This window comes from Megascapheus bottae, chromosome X, assembly GCF_031878675.1.
Source record: "Megascapheus bottae isolate mThoBot1 chromosome X, mThoBot2.hap1, whole genome shotgun sequence".
Taxonomy (NCBI): domain Eukaryota; kingdom Metazoa; phylum Chordata; class Mammalia; order Rodentia; family Geomyidae; genus Megascapheus; species Megascapheus bottae.
In genome coordinates, this window is record NC_143547.1 from 70,567,220 (window position 1) to 70,583,334 (window position 16,115).

Here is a 16,115-nt window from a genome sequence, read left to right on the forward strand (position 1 = left end):
CGGCCCTACGGACTTTTTGTCCATGGGGATGTGCACACGTGATGCACTGTTATTCATACTACGTGAAGTTCGTGTAGTCACATTCAGGCGTATTAAACAAGGATGAATTAACTTTCTGTGGCTAGCCCAAATCCAAGGCCTGAATTGCCTGAGCTTAACTAGAGGCCGTGACTTCTGACTCTTCTACTTTTCGCATCACTCTGGGCATTCCACTTTGCAGGGCAGTCACATGCACTCCTCACCCACTTCCTTTCTGCCTTGCAAACTCTTGGGCAAAGCCCTCCCTCATTTTTTCCCCCGCCTCCCACCCCCGCAAAGGGAATCTCGTGAGCTCCCAAGAGGATCCCGGGCGGGACTATTTAAAAACACGCCTGAATCCCGTGCACCATGCGGAGAGAGGGGCGGGTCCGGAGTGCTAGTGCGCTTGCGCAGCGCGCTTGGAAGCCTTGCTTGTAGGCGGGCCCTTAGCAGTTCGCGGAGACTAGGGCGAGCTACTGGCACGTTTCTTCCCTCTTTTAGCTTGGGACTCGGCAAAGTAGCGTGGTTAGAGTTTGCGGTAATTTCAAAATGTCGGGTGAGGAGAGTCAGTCAGGATCTTCTCTGCAGAACTCCGAGGAAAAGCAGACTGGAGTCGTAGGAGAAGTGATCCGAAAGGCTGCTGCCCAAGAGCCCAAGTCCTGGATCCAAATGGTTCTTCAGCAGATTATAGGGTCACCTGGCCAGTGCGTGAGCCCCTGCGAGGTGGTGCCCGTCACTGTATTGGCTGTGCAGAGGTACCTGTTAGAGCACGATCGCCGGGAAAGGCCTTCGCAGTACCCCGTTTACTGCTATGATGTGACCATCTCCGACGGTGTGTACCAAGAAAAGTGCTGGCTTGACACGAGTCTGAACTCTCTGGTTCTTCAGAATATTCTTAAAGTTGGAATCAGAATGAGAATCTCTAGAATCTCGTGTCTTTACAACGAAGAAAGATTAGACCAGGGAATCCTGTGCATCGGCGGCGTCCACTGCGGGGAGGCGTTGGATGATATTTCTCTAGAAATTCCCTTCCGAAACAGCGAGCACCAGAAAAAACCCGAGCGGCCGTTAAGGGGCGAACGCAGTCACTATTTGGCTCTGTGGAATAATGAAGATCCATATGGTGACATCTGGCTAACCAACAAACAACCTGAAGACTACAATTTTAAACGTAAGGAATTAGAGGAGATGTTGGGAGAGTTGGGAGAAGTGGCGTTTCAGATCTTGGGGTTAAAGCAAAGGAAAGGAAAAGACTGTGGTCCTGGATGGGCTCTAGTCTCTTAACAAACCAAGGTAGATTAAGTTGGAAACTACATTTTGAGATTTTGATTTGTTTTTTTTTAATTTTTAATTTTCTTTTTTTCCTTTTCTTTCTTCTTCCTATTTTTTATGTGCTGAGAGACTTCTTAAGTAACATTCATGTGGTTAGTTTTTCATAAAGTGCCTCAGTAGATCCTAAATTCAGCCTAGCAAAGCTCACTTGTGGGGGTAGGGGGAATCCCTAATTCTCGTGCCTGCGTTCCCTTTATGTTAAAATGGGTTAATCTCACGTTCCCCTTTTCAATTATAAAAATAACACTATGTAGCGATCAGCTGCAGAGTGTGTAGGTTTCAGCTGCATGTAAGAAATTGCACTTGTAGTTTCCATGCTTTGACCTTCCCTCCCTTAACCAGTTCCATTCCCCAACCGCAACTTTTTATGTCTTTTAAAGCAAGAATTGTGTGAATATCACGTTTGGAAGTTGTGGAATTTTGTGGAAATGCTAGAAATTCTCACTTTGTTTTTCTTACACAGGATTGACTAACGAAGTTCAATTTTGGGAGTATTACAAGTAATTGCTGGAAAACAAATCTAACAGATAAAATTAAGGGAAGTGACAGTGCCATACACATGAATATGAATGTGACATGAGGAAAAATAAAATACAAAAAATAAAAGAAAATTCTAGAACGAAAGCCTGTAATCTTCTACATTTGCTGCTATTTAGTAATTTTCTCATCATAATGCTAAACCACAGATCCAGCAACAAATTTAAAACACAAAATAATAAAAACAAAAAAAATGCCTCAAAAGTATGTAAACATACTAATAGATACTAATAAGGAGCAAAGAAAATGTTGCTCAAACTTGTACTTTAACATGGTGTAAATAACTACATTTTTGAAAGTGAAATAATTATTTCCAGGGTTTAAGAAATTATTTTATCCTAAGCTTTGGCATAAAGCAGCAGTGAATAATTCTAAATGTGGTTTATTTCTAATTATTTTCACAATTGAATTGGTAAATGAAAAATTGATATCTTACAAGAACTGAAAATGGAGCTCCTAATTTCTAGAACTATCTGTGTTTTTTTTTAATAGAAGTAATATCTCTCCACTTAACCAAACTGTATTTTCTTGGCAAAAGGTAATGGACATAAAAATCTAAATTGTGTATTCAGTATATTCTGTTAAAAGTATAAGAGCCATATGCAGCAAAATGGTGGCTATTGATGTGTAAACTGTTTCTAGTCACTGTAAATTCCTTTCACCTTTGCTGTATGATTGAAATTATTAGCAATAAAATGTGGGAATAGAGTGTTTAACTCGTAACCTTTCATATGACTTCAATGGCCTTCTCCAAATTCCCAACTGTTTGTGGTCCAGTGTGCAGCTTTCGGAAAAGAAACGGAATGTCCATGCATCATTTCCTATTTCCACTTAACAGCGGACACATCTTTAGTGCACATCAGTCCCGAAAATATATCATAGTATGACTGTACTGCAATTTCCATAATCATGTTGTCGTAATCCCTAGTTGAAGCAATGCTATATTTCCATATTAGATGCAATGCTTATCATCATTAGTTTGCATTTGTATTGACTGTGTTTGAGGATTTCTGTTAAGGGATGAATTCCGAGAACTGAAATCATTGACTTAAGTGATATTTGGATGCTTTAATTTAATGCATATTGGCATGTCATGTTCTGAATAAGCCCACAAATTTATATCCAACAGCATATATCTGAGTGTTCAGTTTCCATATCTTGCTTGCTATTTTAAAATGTTTTTAGGTAAGCATATATTGACATCAAGTGATTTCATTGTAATATTTCCGTACATGCAGACATTAATCATAATATTCTCTGTTATTCCTTTTTATACTCTCTGCCACTCTTCTTTACAATTTCATTAAGATAATTATTATGACATTTATTTGTGCCAGTCTTGGGGCTTGAACTTAATGCCTGGGCAAATGTTCTTTATTTTCTTAAGGCTAGCACTCTACCACTTGAGCATTCTACCACAGCTCCATTTCCTTATTATGACATTTTCATGCATACATAAAATGTTCACCCTCCCAACAAACCGTCACCTTCCTTTTTCCCTTGACCATCAACTGCTGGAATCAGGTGGAGGAGAGAATTTGTTCAAAGCACACCATAGGGTGTATAGAAATATCACAATTAGGGGCTGGGTGTTTGGCGTAGTGGTTGAGTGCTAGCTGGGATTACAGATGTGAGCCACCACGTATAGTTTTTTTTTTTGTATAGTTGATACTGAGGCACTTGAGCCTCATTGCCATGTCCATGTTTCTTTTGCTGGCTAATTGGAGAAGAGTCTAAATGATTTGTCTGCCCTGTCTGGCTTTGAATCTCAGTCCTCAGATCACAGCTTCATAAACAGCTAGGTTTATAAGTGTGAGCCACTAGAACTTGGCTTCAGCTGGAATCATTTTGAATAGGAATTGCTTTAATATATATTAATTGGGCATTATTTCCCTCTTAATATAATTGAACCATAGAACCTATGAATATAGAATTTATTTAATTGGGTCTTCTTTAATACTGTTTGTTCAACAATATTTTTTAAAGATTCATAGTATAAGTTTGTTACTTTTTTCACTAAATTATATTAAGTACTTTTTATTTATGATTGTAAATAGACTTTTTCTGAGTAATTTATAGGAGATAAAAGTCACATGGGAACCAGGTGTGGTGGCTCAGGTCTATAATCCTGGCTACTCTGGAAGCTGAGATCTGAGGATCAAGGTTCAAGGCCAGCCCCGGCACAAAAAGACCTATACCCTTATCTCCAATTAACTTCTAGAAAAAGAAAAGTGGGGCTTGGCTCAAGCATAGGGTGGTACCATTGAGCTGAAGAGCTCATGCACAGAACCCAGGCCCAGGGGTAGGATGGAAGCCTTGAGCTGAAGAGCTCAGGGACAGCTCCCAGGCCGAGTGACCAAAACAACAACAAAAAAGTCTCATGGGAACTTTTTGCCTTGGCTGGCTTTAAACTATGATCCACTATGAGTAGCTAGGATTACAGGCTGATTCATGTCTTGTTGGTGGATGCTACCCTTCATCAATAAGGAACTTGCTTCCTATTGCTTTGAAGTTTCTTTGTGTGATAATGTTATCATTTCCACTGTTCTTTTGATGGCATTAAACATGACTCAGCGTTTTTATCACCTCAGAAGTGTTTTAAGAGCCTGGTGCAGTGGCTCTTGCCTGTAATCCTAGCTAGTCAGGAGGCTGAGATCTGAGGATCGAAGTTCAAAGCCAGCCCGGGCACTAAAGACTGAGAGACTCTTATCTCCAATTAACCACTAGGAAACCGGAAATGGAACTGAGGCTCAAGGGTCAGGGTGGTAGCCTTGAGCTGAAGAGCTTAGGGAGAGGGCCCAGGCCCAGAGTTCAAGCCCCAAGACTGACAAGGTCTGGACGCATGGTTTAAATGGTAGAGTTCCTGTATAGCAAGTGTAAATCCCTAAGTTCAAATACTAATACTGCCAAAAGAAAAAAAAAATACTTGGAGAAGTTTTAACTAAACTCTGTTGTCCTCATTATGACCAACACAATGACTTTTAGAACTGTACTTTCTCCAAAATCATACAGATTTTGAGAGTTTTTTTTGTCTGATAAAGGAGATATATCTGCCTTTATTGATCAAAAGTTTAACATGTACATTGCAGACAATTCAAAACTGATCCAGGATTTCTCTGACTATATTAAAATAGAAGCTTTGCAATTACATTAGATTGAATCTTTAGGACCTAGAATTCTAAGCTAGTAATGGATTGGGAGAATCTATCTAGAAGGAAAATTATATTTGATATCCACTAACTGAAAATTTGTCTATATTTTATGGTACTATGGGTATACTTGTAACATAGAATTTAAACACTTATTAAAAATAAACTCTGAGCTGGGTGCTGCTGTCTCACACCTGTAATTATAGCTAGTTTGGGGCTGAGATATAAGGATGGTAGTTCAAAACCAAACAGGGAAGACAAATCAGAGACTCTAACTTCCATTTAACCAGCAGAATTTGGAAGTGGGTTTTGACTCAAATTAGTGTAGTAACAACTGAGAGCAAAAGCCAAGCATAAGTGTGAGGCCCTGAGTTCAACTCCTGGCACAAAAATAAATACCTAAAAATGAATGAACAAACAACCAAGATCCCTGCTAGCATGTTTTCACGCCCTCATGCCGACTACATTATGTAAACAGAGATGGAAGGGAAGGAAGTCATGGAAAAAAGAAAGAAATATTAGAAATGTTGCCAACTGAGATTTTCAAACTTCAGTTTGTGCACTTTGAGCACAACATGTGGAGAGAATCCCCTTTAACTCACGGGAGGATTAGATCAGAAGTATACCTTAATCTGAGAAGCTGTTTTTTTTTTTCTTTAAAAAAAAACCAACTCCAAAAAGTAGGATTGGGGCACCAAGATTGGTTTTAATGGAATGAATAGGAATTGTGAAGGTGAGCATCAAGTAGAATTTGGGGCGGGGAGAGAAACAGCAGTTGGATATTTGAGAACAGTTGTCTAGCAAGTTTAGGGACGCTCAGGAGAGGACAATATGGAAATGTTTCCCAGAGATTCCATAAGGTAACTAAATAAGTGCTAATTAATAGGACAGAATTGACATGTGAACGTAGATCCCAGTTTTCCAGAAAGTAATTACTAGTTTGGTTAGGTGGGAGAATATGTAGAGTGAAGTGTTGTGGGTTACACCATTATAGAGCTATTTACCTATGTTCCAGGCCCATAGTGAGTCTGTCTGTATTTGTCTGTTATCACTAGGGAGAGTTTATACGTATAATTGTGAAGGAGGTAGGACAGTTAGCTGCAAGGTTTGAACTGAGTGTGATCAGTCTGCCATTTTGACCTTACAAATGGAACTTGGAACATAGCATGCCGTGTTAATTCTAATTTTGTTTCTATTTTTATAATTTTCTAGATCTGAAACTAATTTCTCTTTCTCGTCTTGAAACGACGTGGAGTAGAAGAAATTACTTCCCTGCCTTGCTTGTGAGGGTCTTGTATAAATCAAAATTGCGATACTATGGGAAACCTCATAAGAAGGTGACTGAGCCATACCAGGTACGATCAATGATAATATATGCTAACTTTAATTTATAGATTATAACTTATCTACTTGACTGTACGATATATTGTTCCATTCATGTTTTATAAGTTATACCTGGTAATTTTTAAATGTCTGTAAAATGTTTATACTCTATTTTTCTAGGTAATGTGTTAAAAACAATGAAATTCTTGGGATCTGGGGCATGTAGCTCTGTGGTAGAGAACTTGCCTAATACGTACAAAGCCCTGGGTTCCATCCCAGCACTTCAAGAGAAAAAAAAATCAGACGATAGTGGCTCACTCCTCTAATCCTAGCTATTTGGAAGGCTTGAGCTTGTTACTATGTAAGTCGCAGGCCCAGCCCAAGCCTGGGAAATAAAGTCCCTCTCAAAGTGCCCACCAGGTGGCACACAGCAATCATTATCACTACTAGGAGGCCTTAACTTAGGTGGATCTACGCCAATAACACACCTGGGCAAGAAGCAAGATACTGTCTATAAAAGAGCCAGCAGAAAAAAAAATTGAGGTTGGAGGTGTGGCTTAGTTGTAAGAGTACCCGTTTAAGGAGGCATGAGGCCCTGACTGCCATTCCTAGGATTGGAAAAAAACTCTTTCTCATTAGTCTTTAGTGCTTTGTTCCATCTGGTCTCCATCACACCTTTTTCTTTGCCTTCAACCTTTCCTTCTATTTTATACATTTTGACATCATCAAATGAACATTATGTGCTGGTTTCTGATTTTAAAAAAGAAGGAAATGTGGCCAGCCGCAGTGGTTCTTGCTTATAATAAGATCCTTAAGAGATTGAGATCTGTCTGAGGATGGTGGTTCTAAGTGAGCCTGGGCCTGGGCAGACAAAATTGCAAGATTCTTATTTTCAGCTAACCAGTATAAATGTCAGAATTTACTAGTTCAACTAGTAAAATGCCAGCCTACAGTGAAGATCAAGCAAGGTTATATGGCCCTGAGGTGAAGCTCCAGTACTGGTACATACACAAAAAGCAAAAAGGAAAAAATAAGCATTGATATTGATATTATTATTCCTGTTGCTTTCTCTTCAGATATCTTTCTAGTGGGGGGGTGGGTACTGGTTTTGAATTCATGACCACATAGTTGCTAGGCAGACACTAGGCAGGCCAGAAACCTCAGCCATTTGTTTTGGTTGGTAATGGGGCTTGGGCAGTGGGCACTGTTCCTGAGCCTTTTTATGCTCAAAGCTAACTCTCTACCACTTGAGCCACAGCACCACCCCTTAGCCCTTTTATCTTCAGGAAAGCTGTGACCACCATTTTCCTCTCTACACTTCCCACAAAGCTGGAATGACAGGTGCATGTCACCGTATCTGGCTTATTGGTCGATATAGAGCTTTGCTAACTTTTTCTTCAGGCTGGCTTCAAGTCATGATTGATTGTCCTAATCACTGTCTCCCTAGTAGTAGCCAGAATTACAAGCATGAGCTGTCATGCCAAGTTACAAGCTTCTTGAAGTAGTCTGTACTAGCTAAGTACAATGAGTTTGGCATCTTTGTTTATACTGTTATTCACTAGTAACCTGCTAATCAGAAAATCAGTTCAACACTGTGCCATATAACACTGCTAAGACGTATTTTTTTGTCAATCCTGGGGCTTGAACGCAGGGCCTCAGCACTGTTCTTTTTTTGTGTGGGGGGGGGGTCATGTATACTAGGCAAGCACTCTACCACTAGGCCACATTCACAACCCCTATATTTTCTTTTATTTCCAGTCCTGGGCTTGAGCTCAGCGCCTGAGCACTGTCCTTGGGCTTTATCAGGCTAGAGCTCTACCACTTGAGCCTCAGCACCACTTCCGGCTTTTTTCTATGTATGTGGTGCCAAAAAATCGAACCCAGGTCTTTGTGCATGCTAGGCAAAGCACTCTACCACTAGGCCTAGCCCCTATATTTTTTTAATATGTTTCACTTAATATTGCCCTAGAGTATCCCATGTTGTCAAGAACAGTTTTAGGTATTTTAATATGAATGTATTGGAAAAGCTATACGTGCTCCTTGATGGGAATTGGGCAAATGTAGAAAGCTGTGTGACACTGTTGTGCAAGATCATATTACTCAAAGAAAGGCATTGTTGACATTAATGCCTTGCAGCCTCACTGCTGGGATTTAAATTCAGAACTCCACACTTGAGTGGTAGATGCTATACCACTTGAGCCATGCTTTCAACTCTTTTGCCTTTGGTTATTTTTCAGAAAGGATTTTATGTTTTCTACTTAGGGCTGGCCTCCAATCACAGTCCTCCTATCTAAACCTCCAGTGGCATGTGATAACACACATAGGTCTTGCTAATATTTTTCCCTGGTTGGCCTTGAACCATGATCCTCCCAACCTAACCCCTGGTAGCACCATGCCTGCTTTATTCCCTTTCTGGTTTGTATGTAAATTTTATATACACCCATTTATATGATTATCTTATACATACTACCATATCATATATATCACATGCATGTACATGTATATATACATATATGTTACATGTTCCATATGGATAAATGTGTCATATTGTACATGCACTTTTAATTGTACTGCAAAACAAAAAACAGTGTATATGCAGTTTTCTATTTTTTTTTCAATTTTTCTTTTGTTATTTTTTCATTGTGCTGGTACTGGGGTTTGAACTCAGGACCAAATGCTTTTCCATTCAATACTGGTAATCTGTCATTTGAGGCACACCTGTCCTTCTATTTTTTTTACTGGCTAATTGTAGATAAGAGTCTCACAGACAGCTGGACATCATTTGTTCATTCCTATAATCCTAGGTACTCAGGGAGATCAAGGTTTGAAGCCAGCCCTGGCAGGAAAGTCTATGAGACTCTTATCTACAATTAGTCACCATAAAGCTAGAAGTGCACCTGTGGCTTTTGTTATGTAGAGCTCTCGCCTTGAGTAAAAAAAAAAAAAAACTCAGTGACCAGTCAGGTGCCAGTGACTCATGCCTGTAATCCTAGCTACTCAGCAGGTGGAGATCTGAGGATCACAGTTCCATTCCAATCCAAGCAGGAAACTCCTTAAGACTTTTATCTCCAATTAACTACCCAAAAACCCAAGCTGTGGCTCTAGTAGAGCACTAGCCTTGAGTAAAAAAGCTCAAGGATGGTGCTCAGGCAAAGTTCAAGCACCAGGACTGGCACACAAAAGAAAGTCTCACAGACTACTCAGTCTATAGATCTCAACATCCTGAGTAGCTAGGATTACAAACATGAGCCACCAGTGCCAGCTTAGATTTTCTTAAGCATTTTTTCATATCACTAAAATTATTAATTCACCATATTTCATAGGTACAAATGATGTCATATTATATAATGAATTGTTTAGTGATTCCTCTATAGTTTTTTTTTTCTTATTTTTTGTGCTGGTACTTTGGCTTGAACATAGGGTCTTGATATTGGCATGGTACTCTATCACTTAAGCCACTGCTCCACTTTTGAATTTTTGTGGTTAATTGTAGATAAGAGTCTCTGATTTGTCTATTCACCGTGTCAGATAGAAATTCCCTTCCTGAATACTTGTGTGTTAAAGATGTCATTTGAAATATGATGTAAAATCAATGTTAATAAATTCTTTAATAAAAAAATTCTCAGATCTCAGCTACCTGATTAGTAGGATTACAGAAAAAAACCACTGGCTCTTGGCTTTTCCTTTTTTAAAAAAATTGTGTACTTTAATGTACATTTTTATCACATGAAAATTAGTACATTATTAAGACTTTGAGCCAATTTAGCTGAACATGACTAAAAGAGAATAAGGAAAACAGGCGATACATTTCATGTTATTTTGAAATATGAAGTGGTGATATCTCCTAAACTGGAAAAACAAAATGAAAATATTCTTTTTTTTCTCATTGCCAACTTCTTTGTGAGAGAGTAGGGAGGAAATAAAACTGCTTAATTAAGTAGAGATTAATTGGAGGCTTCCCTGATAGTGGGAAGTCTTTCCTAAGGCCTCACCAAATGAATGCTTGGATAATATAATTAATAAATTTTGGCACATTTGCTTCTTCTTGGGAACTATTTAATTAGGTGCTTTTATCATAAGAATTACAATAAGAGTCCTAGAGCTTTAGCAGAGGATGAGTAATGATTCATCAGCTCATGCAACTCCTATAGACATCCTATAATGTAAGTTGTATTTGCTGTCCTATCTTGGCTGAATTTTAATTGCAATAGGTCATATTAATTTTTTGCCAGTTATGGGGCTTAAACTCAGTGCCTGAGCACGGTCCTTGGATTTTTCAAGGCTAGAGCCCTATCCTTGTGCCACAGTACCATTTCCAGCTTTTTTTAAATGTATGTGGTGCCAAGGAATTGAACTCAGGTCTTCGTGCATGCTAGGCAAGCATTCTACCACTAGGCCAAATTCCCGGCCTAGGACATATTAATTTACTCAATATTTCTATTTTCAAATCCATGCAGAATCTGCATTCCCAGATGAATGGATACAGAAAGTCTCTCTCTCTCTCTCTCTCTCTCTCTCTCTCTCTCTCTCTCTCTCTCTTATATATATATATATGTATATATACATATATATTATGTACTATATAATATATAGTAAATATAATATATATTTATATCATATTGTAGCTATACTATATAGTACTATGTATTATATATGCACTATATAATATATATTCACTAAACACGTTGTTCTCCAATTATATAGTTATAAATCACAAAATTTTCATTTTCTTTGTGCCTGAATAACACTACATTAGTATATAATATACATTATGTATTAGAAAACTAAAATCATACAATTTCTTTACTTTTTGATATAATTTTCTTTTTTTTTTGCCAGTCCTGGGCTTGAGCTCAGGGTCTGAGCACTGTCCTTGTACTTTCTCAAGGCTAGAGCTCTACCACTTGAGCCTCAGCACCACTTCCGGCTTTTTTTTCTATGTATGTGGTACCGAGGAATCGAACCCAGGTCTTCATGCATGCTAGGCAAGCACTTTAACCACTATGCCAAACTCCCAGCCCCTTGACATAATTTTCTTCCAGGATTTTTTTTTATGCCGGTCCTGGGACTTGAACTCAGGATGGGGTTCTGTCTCTGAGCTTTCTTGCTCAGGTCTAGCATCCTACCACATTAGCTCCATTTTTGGCTTTTTGATGGACTTTCTTGCCTGGCTGGCGTTGACCTGTGATCCTCATATACTAGCCTCATGATTAGCTAGGATTATAGGCACAAGCCATCAGCATTGGATATACTCCTGCATTTTTAAAAATTTCATGTTTGTTTTAATATCCTTGTGTCTCCATTATTTTGACTCAGTTTGTTTTTCCACTGTCCACTTGAGCTCTCAATTCGTTACTGTAGCTCTGCTAGTGTTTTTCCTTCTGTTTAGACTGTTCTTCCTATCAACTCACTAGATTGTTAAAGCCATCTGTAAGGTTCACTTCTGTGCTTACCTCTGCTTTGAGCCTTTCCATGTTGGACCATTTGCACAGTCACGAGGGAATATCAACTCCATTTTTCTGTATGGTCCTCTATTGTAGCCCAGTTATCCAGGGTTTTAATAGAATTGCTAACCTTACTCTATGACTGTGACTATAGGGAATCAGTATGGTATTTTGCTTAAATGTGTCCATGTCCTGTTTATAATCTCAGCACAAGTGCAAGAGTGGTCTGAGCAACATAATGAGTTTAAGAATGTCTGGTTACATAGAAAGACCCTGTACAAACAAAACAAGCTATAAAAAGAATCATGCCCTGTAGTCAGGTGAATTGAATTTACATTTTAGCTGTCTATAATATCTTACGTATGGCATTAAATAATTTGTTTATCTTCTTGAGGCATCAGTTTTCTCATCTGTAAACTGAAGAAACTGCTAGCATTTACCTGATAGCTGATGTGAAGATATAATTATTGAATGTAAGTAACAGCTAGAAAACACTTGGAAAATTTTCTTGTAGAAGTTGTCTGCCATTTTTATTTTAAAACTAAGAAAAGCATAATATTCAAATGTGTTCAATTTCTCTATCTTATCTGTATACTTGGAAATAATATATACTGACATTTGCATTTCCCTTTCTGCTAGAATAAATTTTCAAGTACATTTCAGTATTCTCATAGGATCTATAGAAGCATCTCAGATAATGATATGACTAAATCAATGTAATCAGAGCATCTACTGATGGCATTATGTCCATGTGGTTATATGTCTATCAGAAATTCTGTTATGTAAATATTAAGGCTCTATAAAGGTCCCTATCACCAAGGCTGGTATTAAGATCTTTATTTGAAATATTTAAAATATGACTTATTTCATGCAAATGACACATGCATTATGTGGTCAATCTATATAGCAATGTATTGTTATTGGAAAACCAAACACAAAGAAAATATATTCTGAAACCTTGTAGTTTGCAGTCACACTGAGTCTTCTTACATCTGGGTCTTCGATTTTTGCAGCAATTTCCCCTTTAGATTACCAGTGTTCACAGAGTTAAAAATTAAATTATTACTAATAAAGCATGAAAATTGAATATTATTTTGTCAGATTTAACTTGGCACATATGATAGGCTATACAGCATCCATAAAAGACATAGAAAATATGTGCAGGTAACTGTGGCTCATGTCTGTAATCCTTGCTACACAGGAGGCTGAAATCTGAGGGTTGTGGTTTGAAGTGAGTCTAGGCAGGAAAATTTGTGACCAAAAATGCCAGAAATGGACCTGTGGCTCAAGTAGTAAAGCCCTAGCCTTGAGTACAAAAGCTCAGGGACCATGCCCAGGCTCTGAGTTCAAGCCCCAGGACTGCTTCCAAAAAAATCGTAACAAATATTTGTATGATTTTATTCTTTTATTTTCTAGAGCTTTCTGGAAATTGCTGATCGTTCTGGAACTGTTACAGCAATTATGTGGAATGATCTGTGTTCTCAGTGGTATAAAAGTTTACGAACTGGATTAGTTCTTCTGCTTCAAGCATATTCTGTTAAAAAGAGCTACCCATTCCGGATGCAGCCCACCCCTGCGAATCCAAATATCAAAATAATTTCTTCAATGGGTTAAGTATTCAATATTTCACTTATATTCATTTGCGAAGTGTCATATTAGGAAAAGGACTGTAAACATTGCTAAAGCTGTTAGAAACTAGAAAATTTTCAGTACTTTCATCTATAAAACTTTTCTAGCAGTCACATAACTTAATAAACTGACTTGTTTATTAGTATATTTATTAAGAAAAAATCATTTGAGTTCAATTTTGGATATACTTACTATTTTTTCTTTTAGTTTTTGTTGTATAATATTAATGTAATTTAATCTGAAGTATATTTTACCATTACTATCAGCAATAAAGCAAGTACCTTTCAATGCTATAATGGATAAATAAACTGCAATATTTTGTTACACTGTAATCATATTCCATCATGGAAATGACAAAGAACTACTTCATGCAGCAACATGGATAAATTTTATTAACACTGATAATGGTCTAGTTCTTGAATTGCATGATAAGATCAAGGGTATGTTCAATCTTTTGTTGGATAGTATAATTTATGTGCTTGTGCACATGTATATTCTGTAACATAAAGCATATTAATATTAATATATTTTTTCAGAAATCAACCTGAATATTCGGGATCCTCCAACCAATATAATGATCATTCCAGAATATCAAGTGAAACCAGAATGGGGATTACCAAAACTAAATCATCGATTTATCACCAGGTAAAAATATTTCTTTTATGAAATGTCTTTAAATGTCTTGAGCATTGGTTTTAAATGTTAGCTACTAAGAATTAATTCATTATCATTTTTCAAAATCTTATGCCAAATGAAACTGTAGTAATACAGGTATATATATTTTTGTACTCATGATAGAATTCTTTTTCACTGTTTAAAGTTGCAATATCTTTTTTTGAAATTTCAGGAAGATTTAATAAGCGTTTGGTTTTAGCAATAGAAAAATATTCCATTCTAATGGGGGAGCAGACTAATAGGACAAAAGAGCAATGAAAAACTGCCTTGTCACAGCATATAGGCTCCCATCACTGGAGTGGTCACACCTTCTACCCACGATACAGGTTCTGGTACCTGTTTATAGAGGTTCATCAATACTGTGTCCTGAGATTTTATCTTCCTATCAGAATTGTACTTCATATGGTCATGGGTATCTAAAGGTTACTTGATGTATCCCTTATGGCACCACTTTGTTCTCAGTTTACCAGTTTAACTACAGCACATCCTCTCGGTTGAAGCACATATAACAACACTATTGCCATTTTTGTAAACATTTTGAAAGGATGAACACATAGAACAACTCTCGTGATGACTAATCTGTCTGGATCCATCAATAACTATTTTATAATTTAGGGTGTTGCTTTTTTTTTTAGAGAAGAACTGGAAGATAAGCCAAGAAATTATATCTGTGATGTGGTTGGCATTTTATCTTTTGTAGGAAGGGTCCAGCGGTCAAAAAAGACAGGTAATTTTTTTTAATGGAAACAGAACGTATTTTAGCAAACAGTCTTGTGTTCATGAGCATATAATCAATTGCCATAATTTATTTTAATATTCTATCCATCTAGAAAAACATGAAGATTTTTGGTCATATCGCTGGATTCATATTGCTGATGGAACTTCAGAGGAACCATTTATAGTGGAACTCTTCTCTACATCTCAGCCAGAAATATTTGAAAATATTTACCCAAGTACCAGATTTCTTAATACTTCTGTTTTTATTTTGAGAACAAGGAGTATTAGCTTTAAAAATAGTAGAATAAGTTGCTTTTCAGAGGTGGCGTAATATAAGTTGGTAAACTCAATCAATATGACAGTACATTAAAATCTTCTCTATATTAATATCTTTATCATTAACAGACATTAACTACCTGTTTCTTGTCTATTCAAGGGTTTTCAGAAAACACATGTCCCTATCCATTTTCATTATTAGAATTTCACGTGTTAAAATCACATTAAGGGGACCGGGAGTTTGGCCTAGTGGTAGAGTGCTTGCCTAGCATGCACGACGACCCGGGTTCGATTCCTCAGTACCACATACCTAGAAAAAAGCTTGAAGTGGTGCAGAGGCTCAAGTGGTAGAGCTCTAGCCTTGAGAAAGTCCAAGGACAGTGCTCAGGTAGTGTTCTGCTTATGCTGGCTTTGACTTTTCCCATGTATTCATTGAAATATAAAGTTATTTTGCCACTAGTTCTATTGGAAAATACTTTATATATATTATTCCATAATATGTATGCATATATAATAGAACAGTCTAGTCTTCAGATCCATCATGATAAGAAAAAATTATATTTAATAGTTCCAACAATTTTATATATATTTTTATTGTAATTAATAATATATTATAATAATATATTGTAATTAATAATGATATTTGCCAGATAGAAGGTGCATTAATTCACATACATTGATACCCTTTCACATGTCTTGGTACCCATTACCCTCCACCCCCCCACCGCCTCCCCGTCTTGGTTTTCCCCCCTTCCCTATCAAATTTCAAATAACCAAATACAAATAAATTCAATATATCAGATAACAAAGTGAGATACTGTAACAATATGAGATACCCAAGGGACAGCAAAGGAGATGAGAGATAACATAGTACATTAAGGACAACAATCATTCGTTATATGGCTTTTGTTTCAATATCCTGGAGGTCCTTTCAATTAGCTTCATACTATATGGCCTTATGTATCAAGATTTTGCTCTATTACAGATCTCTGCTAGTAGAGCCCAAGGTTTCTAC

The 16,115-nt window shown here is 37.3% G+C and overlaps 1 protein-coding gene across 1 annotated transcript in view; it reads left to right on the forward strand.

Moving 5' to 3' along the window:
- The first annotated feature begins 561 nt into the window (after positions 1 to 561).
- The window catches only part of Radx (RPA1 related single stranded DNA binding protein, X-linked), a 47,755-nt gene continuing 32,201 nt past the window's right edge, over positions 562 to 16,115 (forward strand). Inside the window, exons 1-6 of the mRNA XM_090325665.1 lie at positions 562 to 1,189; positions 6,249 to 6,391; positions 13,220 to 13,412; positions 13,969 to 14,077; positions 14,743 to 14,834; positions 14,938 to 15,060. Of these exons, the coding sequence (XP_090181791.1) occupies positions 568 to 1,189; positions 6,249 to 6,391; positions 13,220 to 13,412; positions 13,969 to 14,077; positions 14,743 to 14,834; positions 14,938 to 15,060 (1,282 nt within the window). The 5' untranslated portion in view covers positions 562 to 567. The remainder of the gene's footprint in view (positions 1,190 to 6,248; positions 6,392 to 13,219; positions 13,413 to 13,968; positions 14,078 to 14,742; positions 14,835 to 14,937; positions 15,061 to 16,115) is intronic.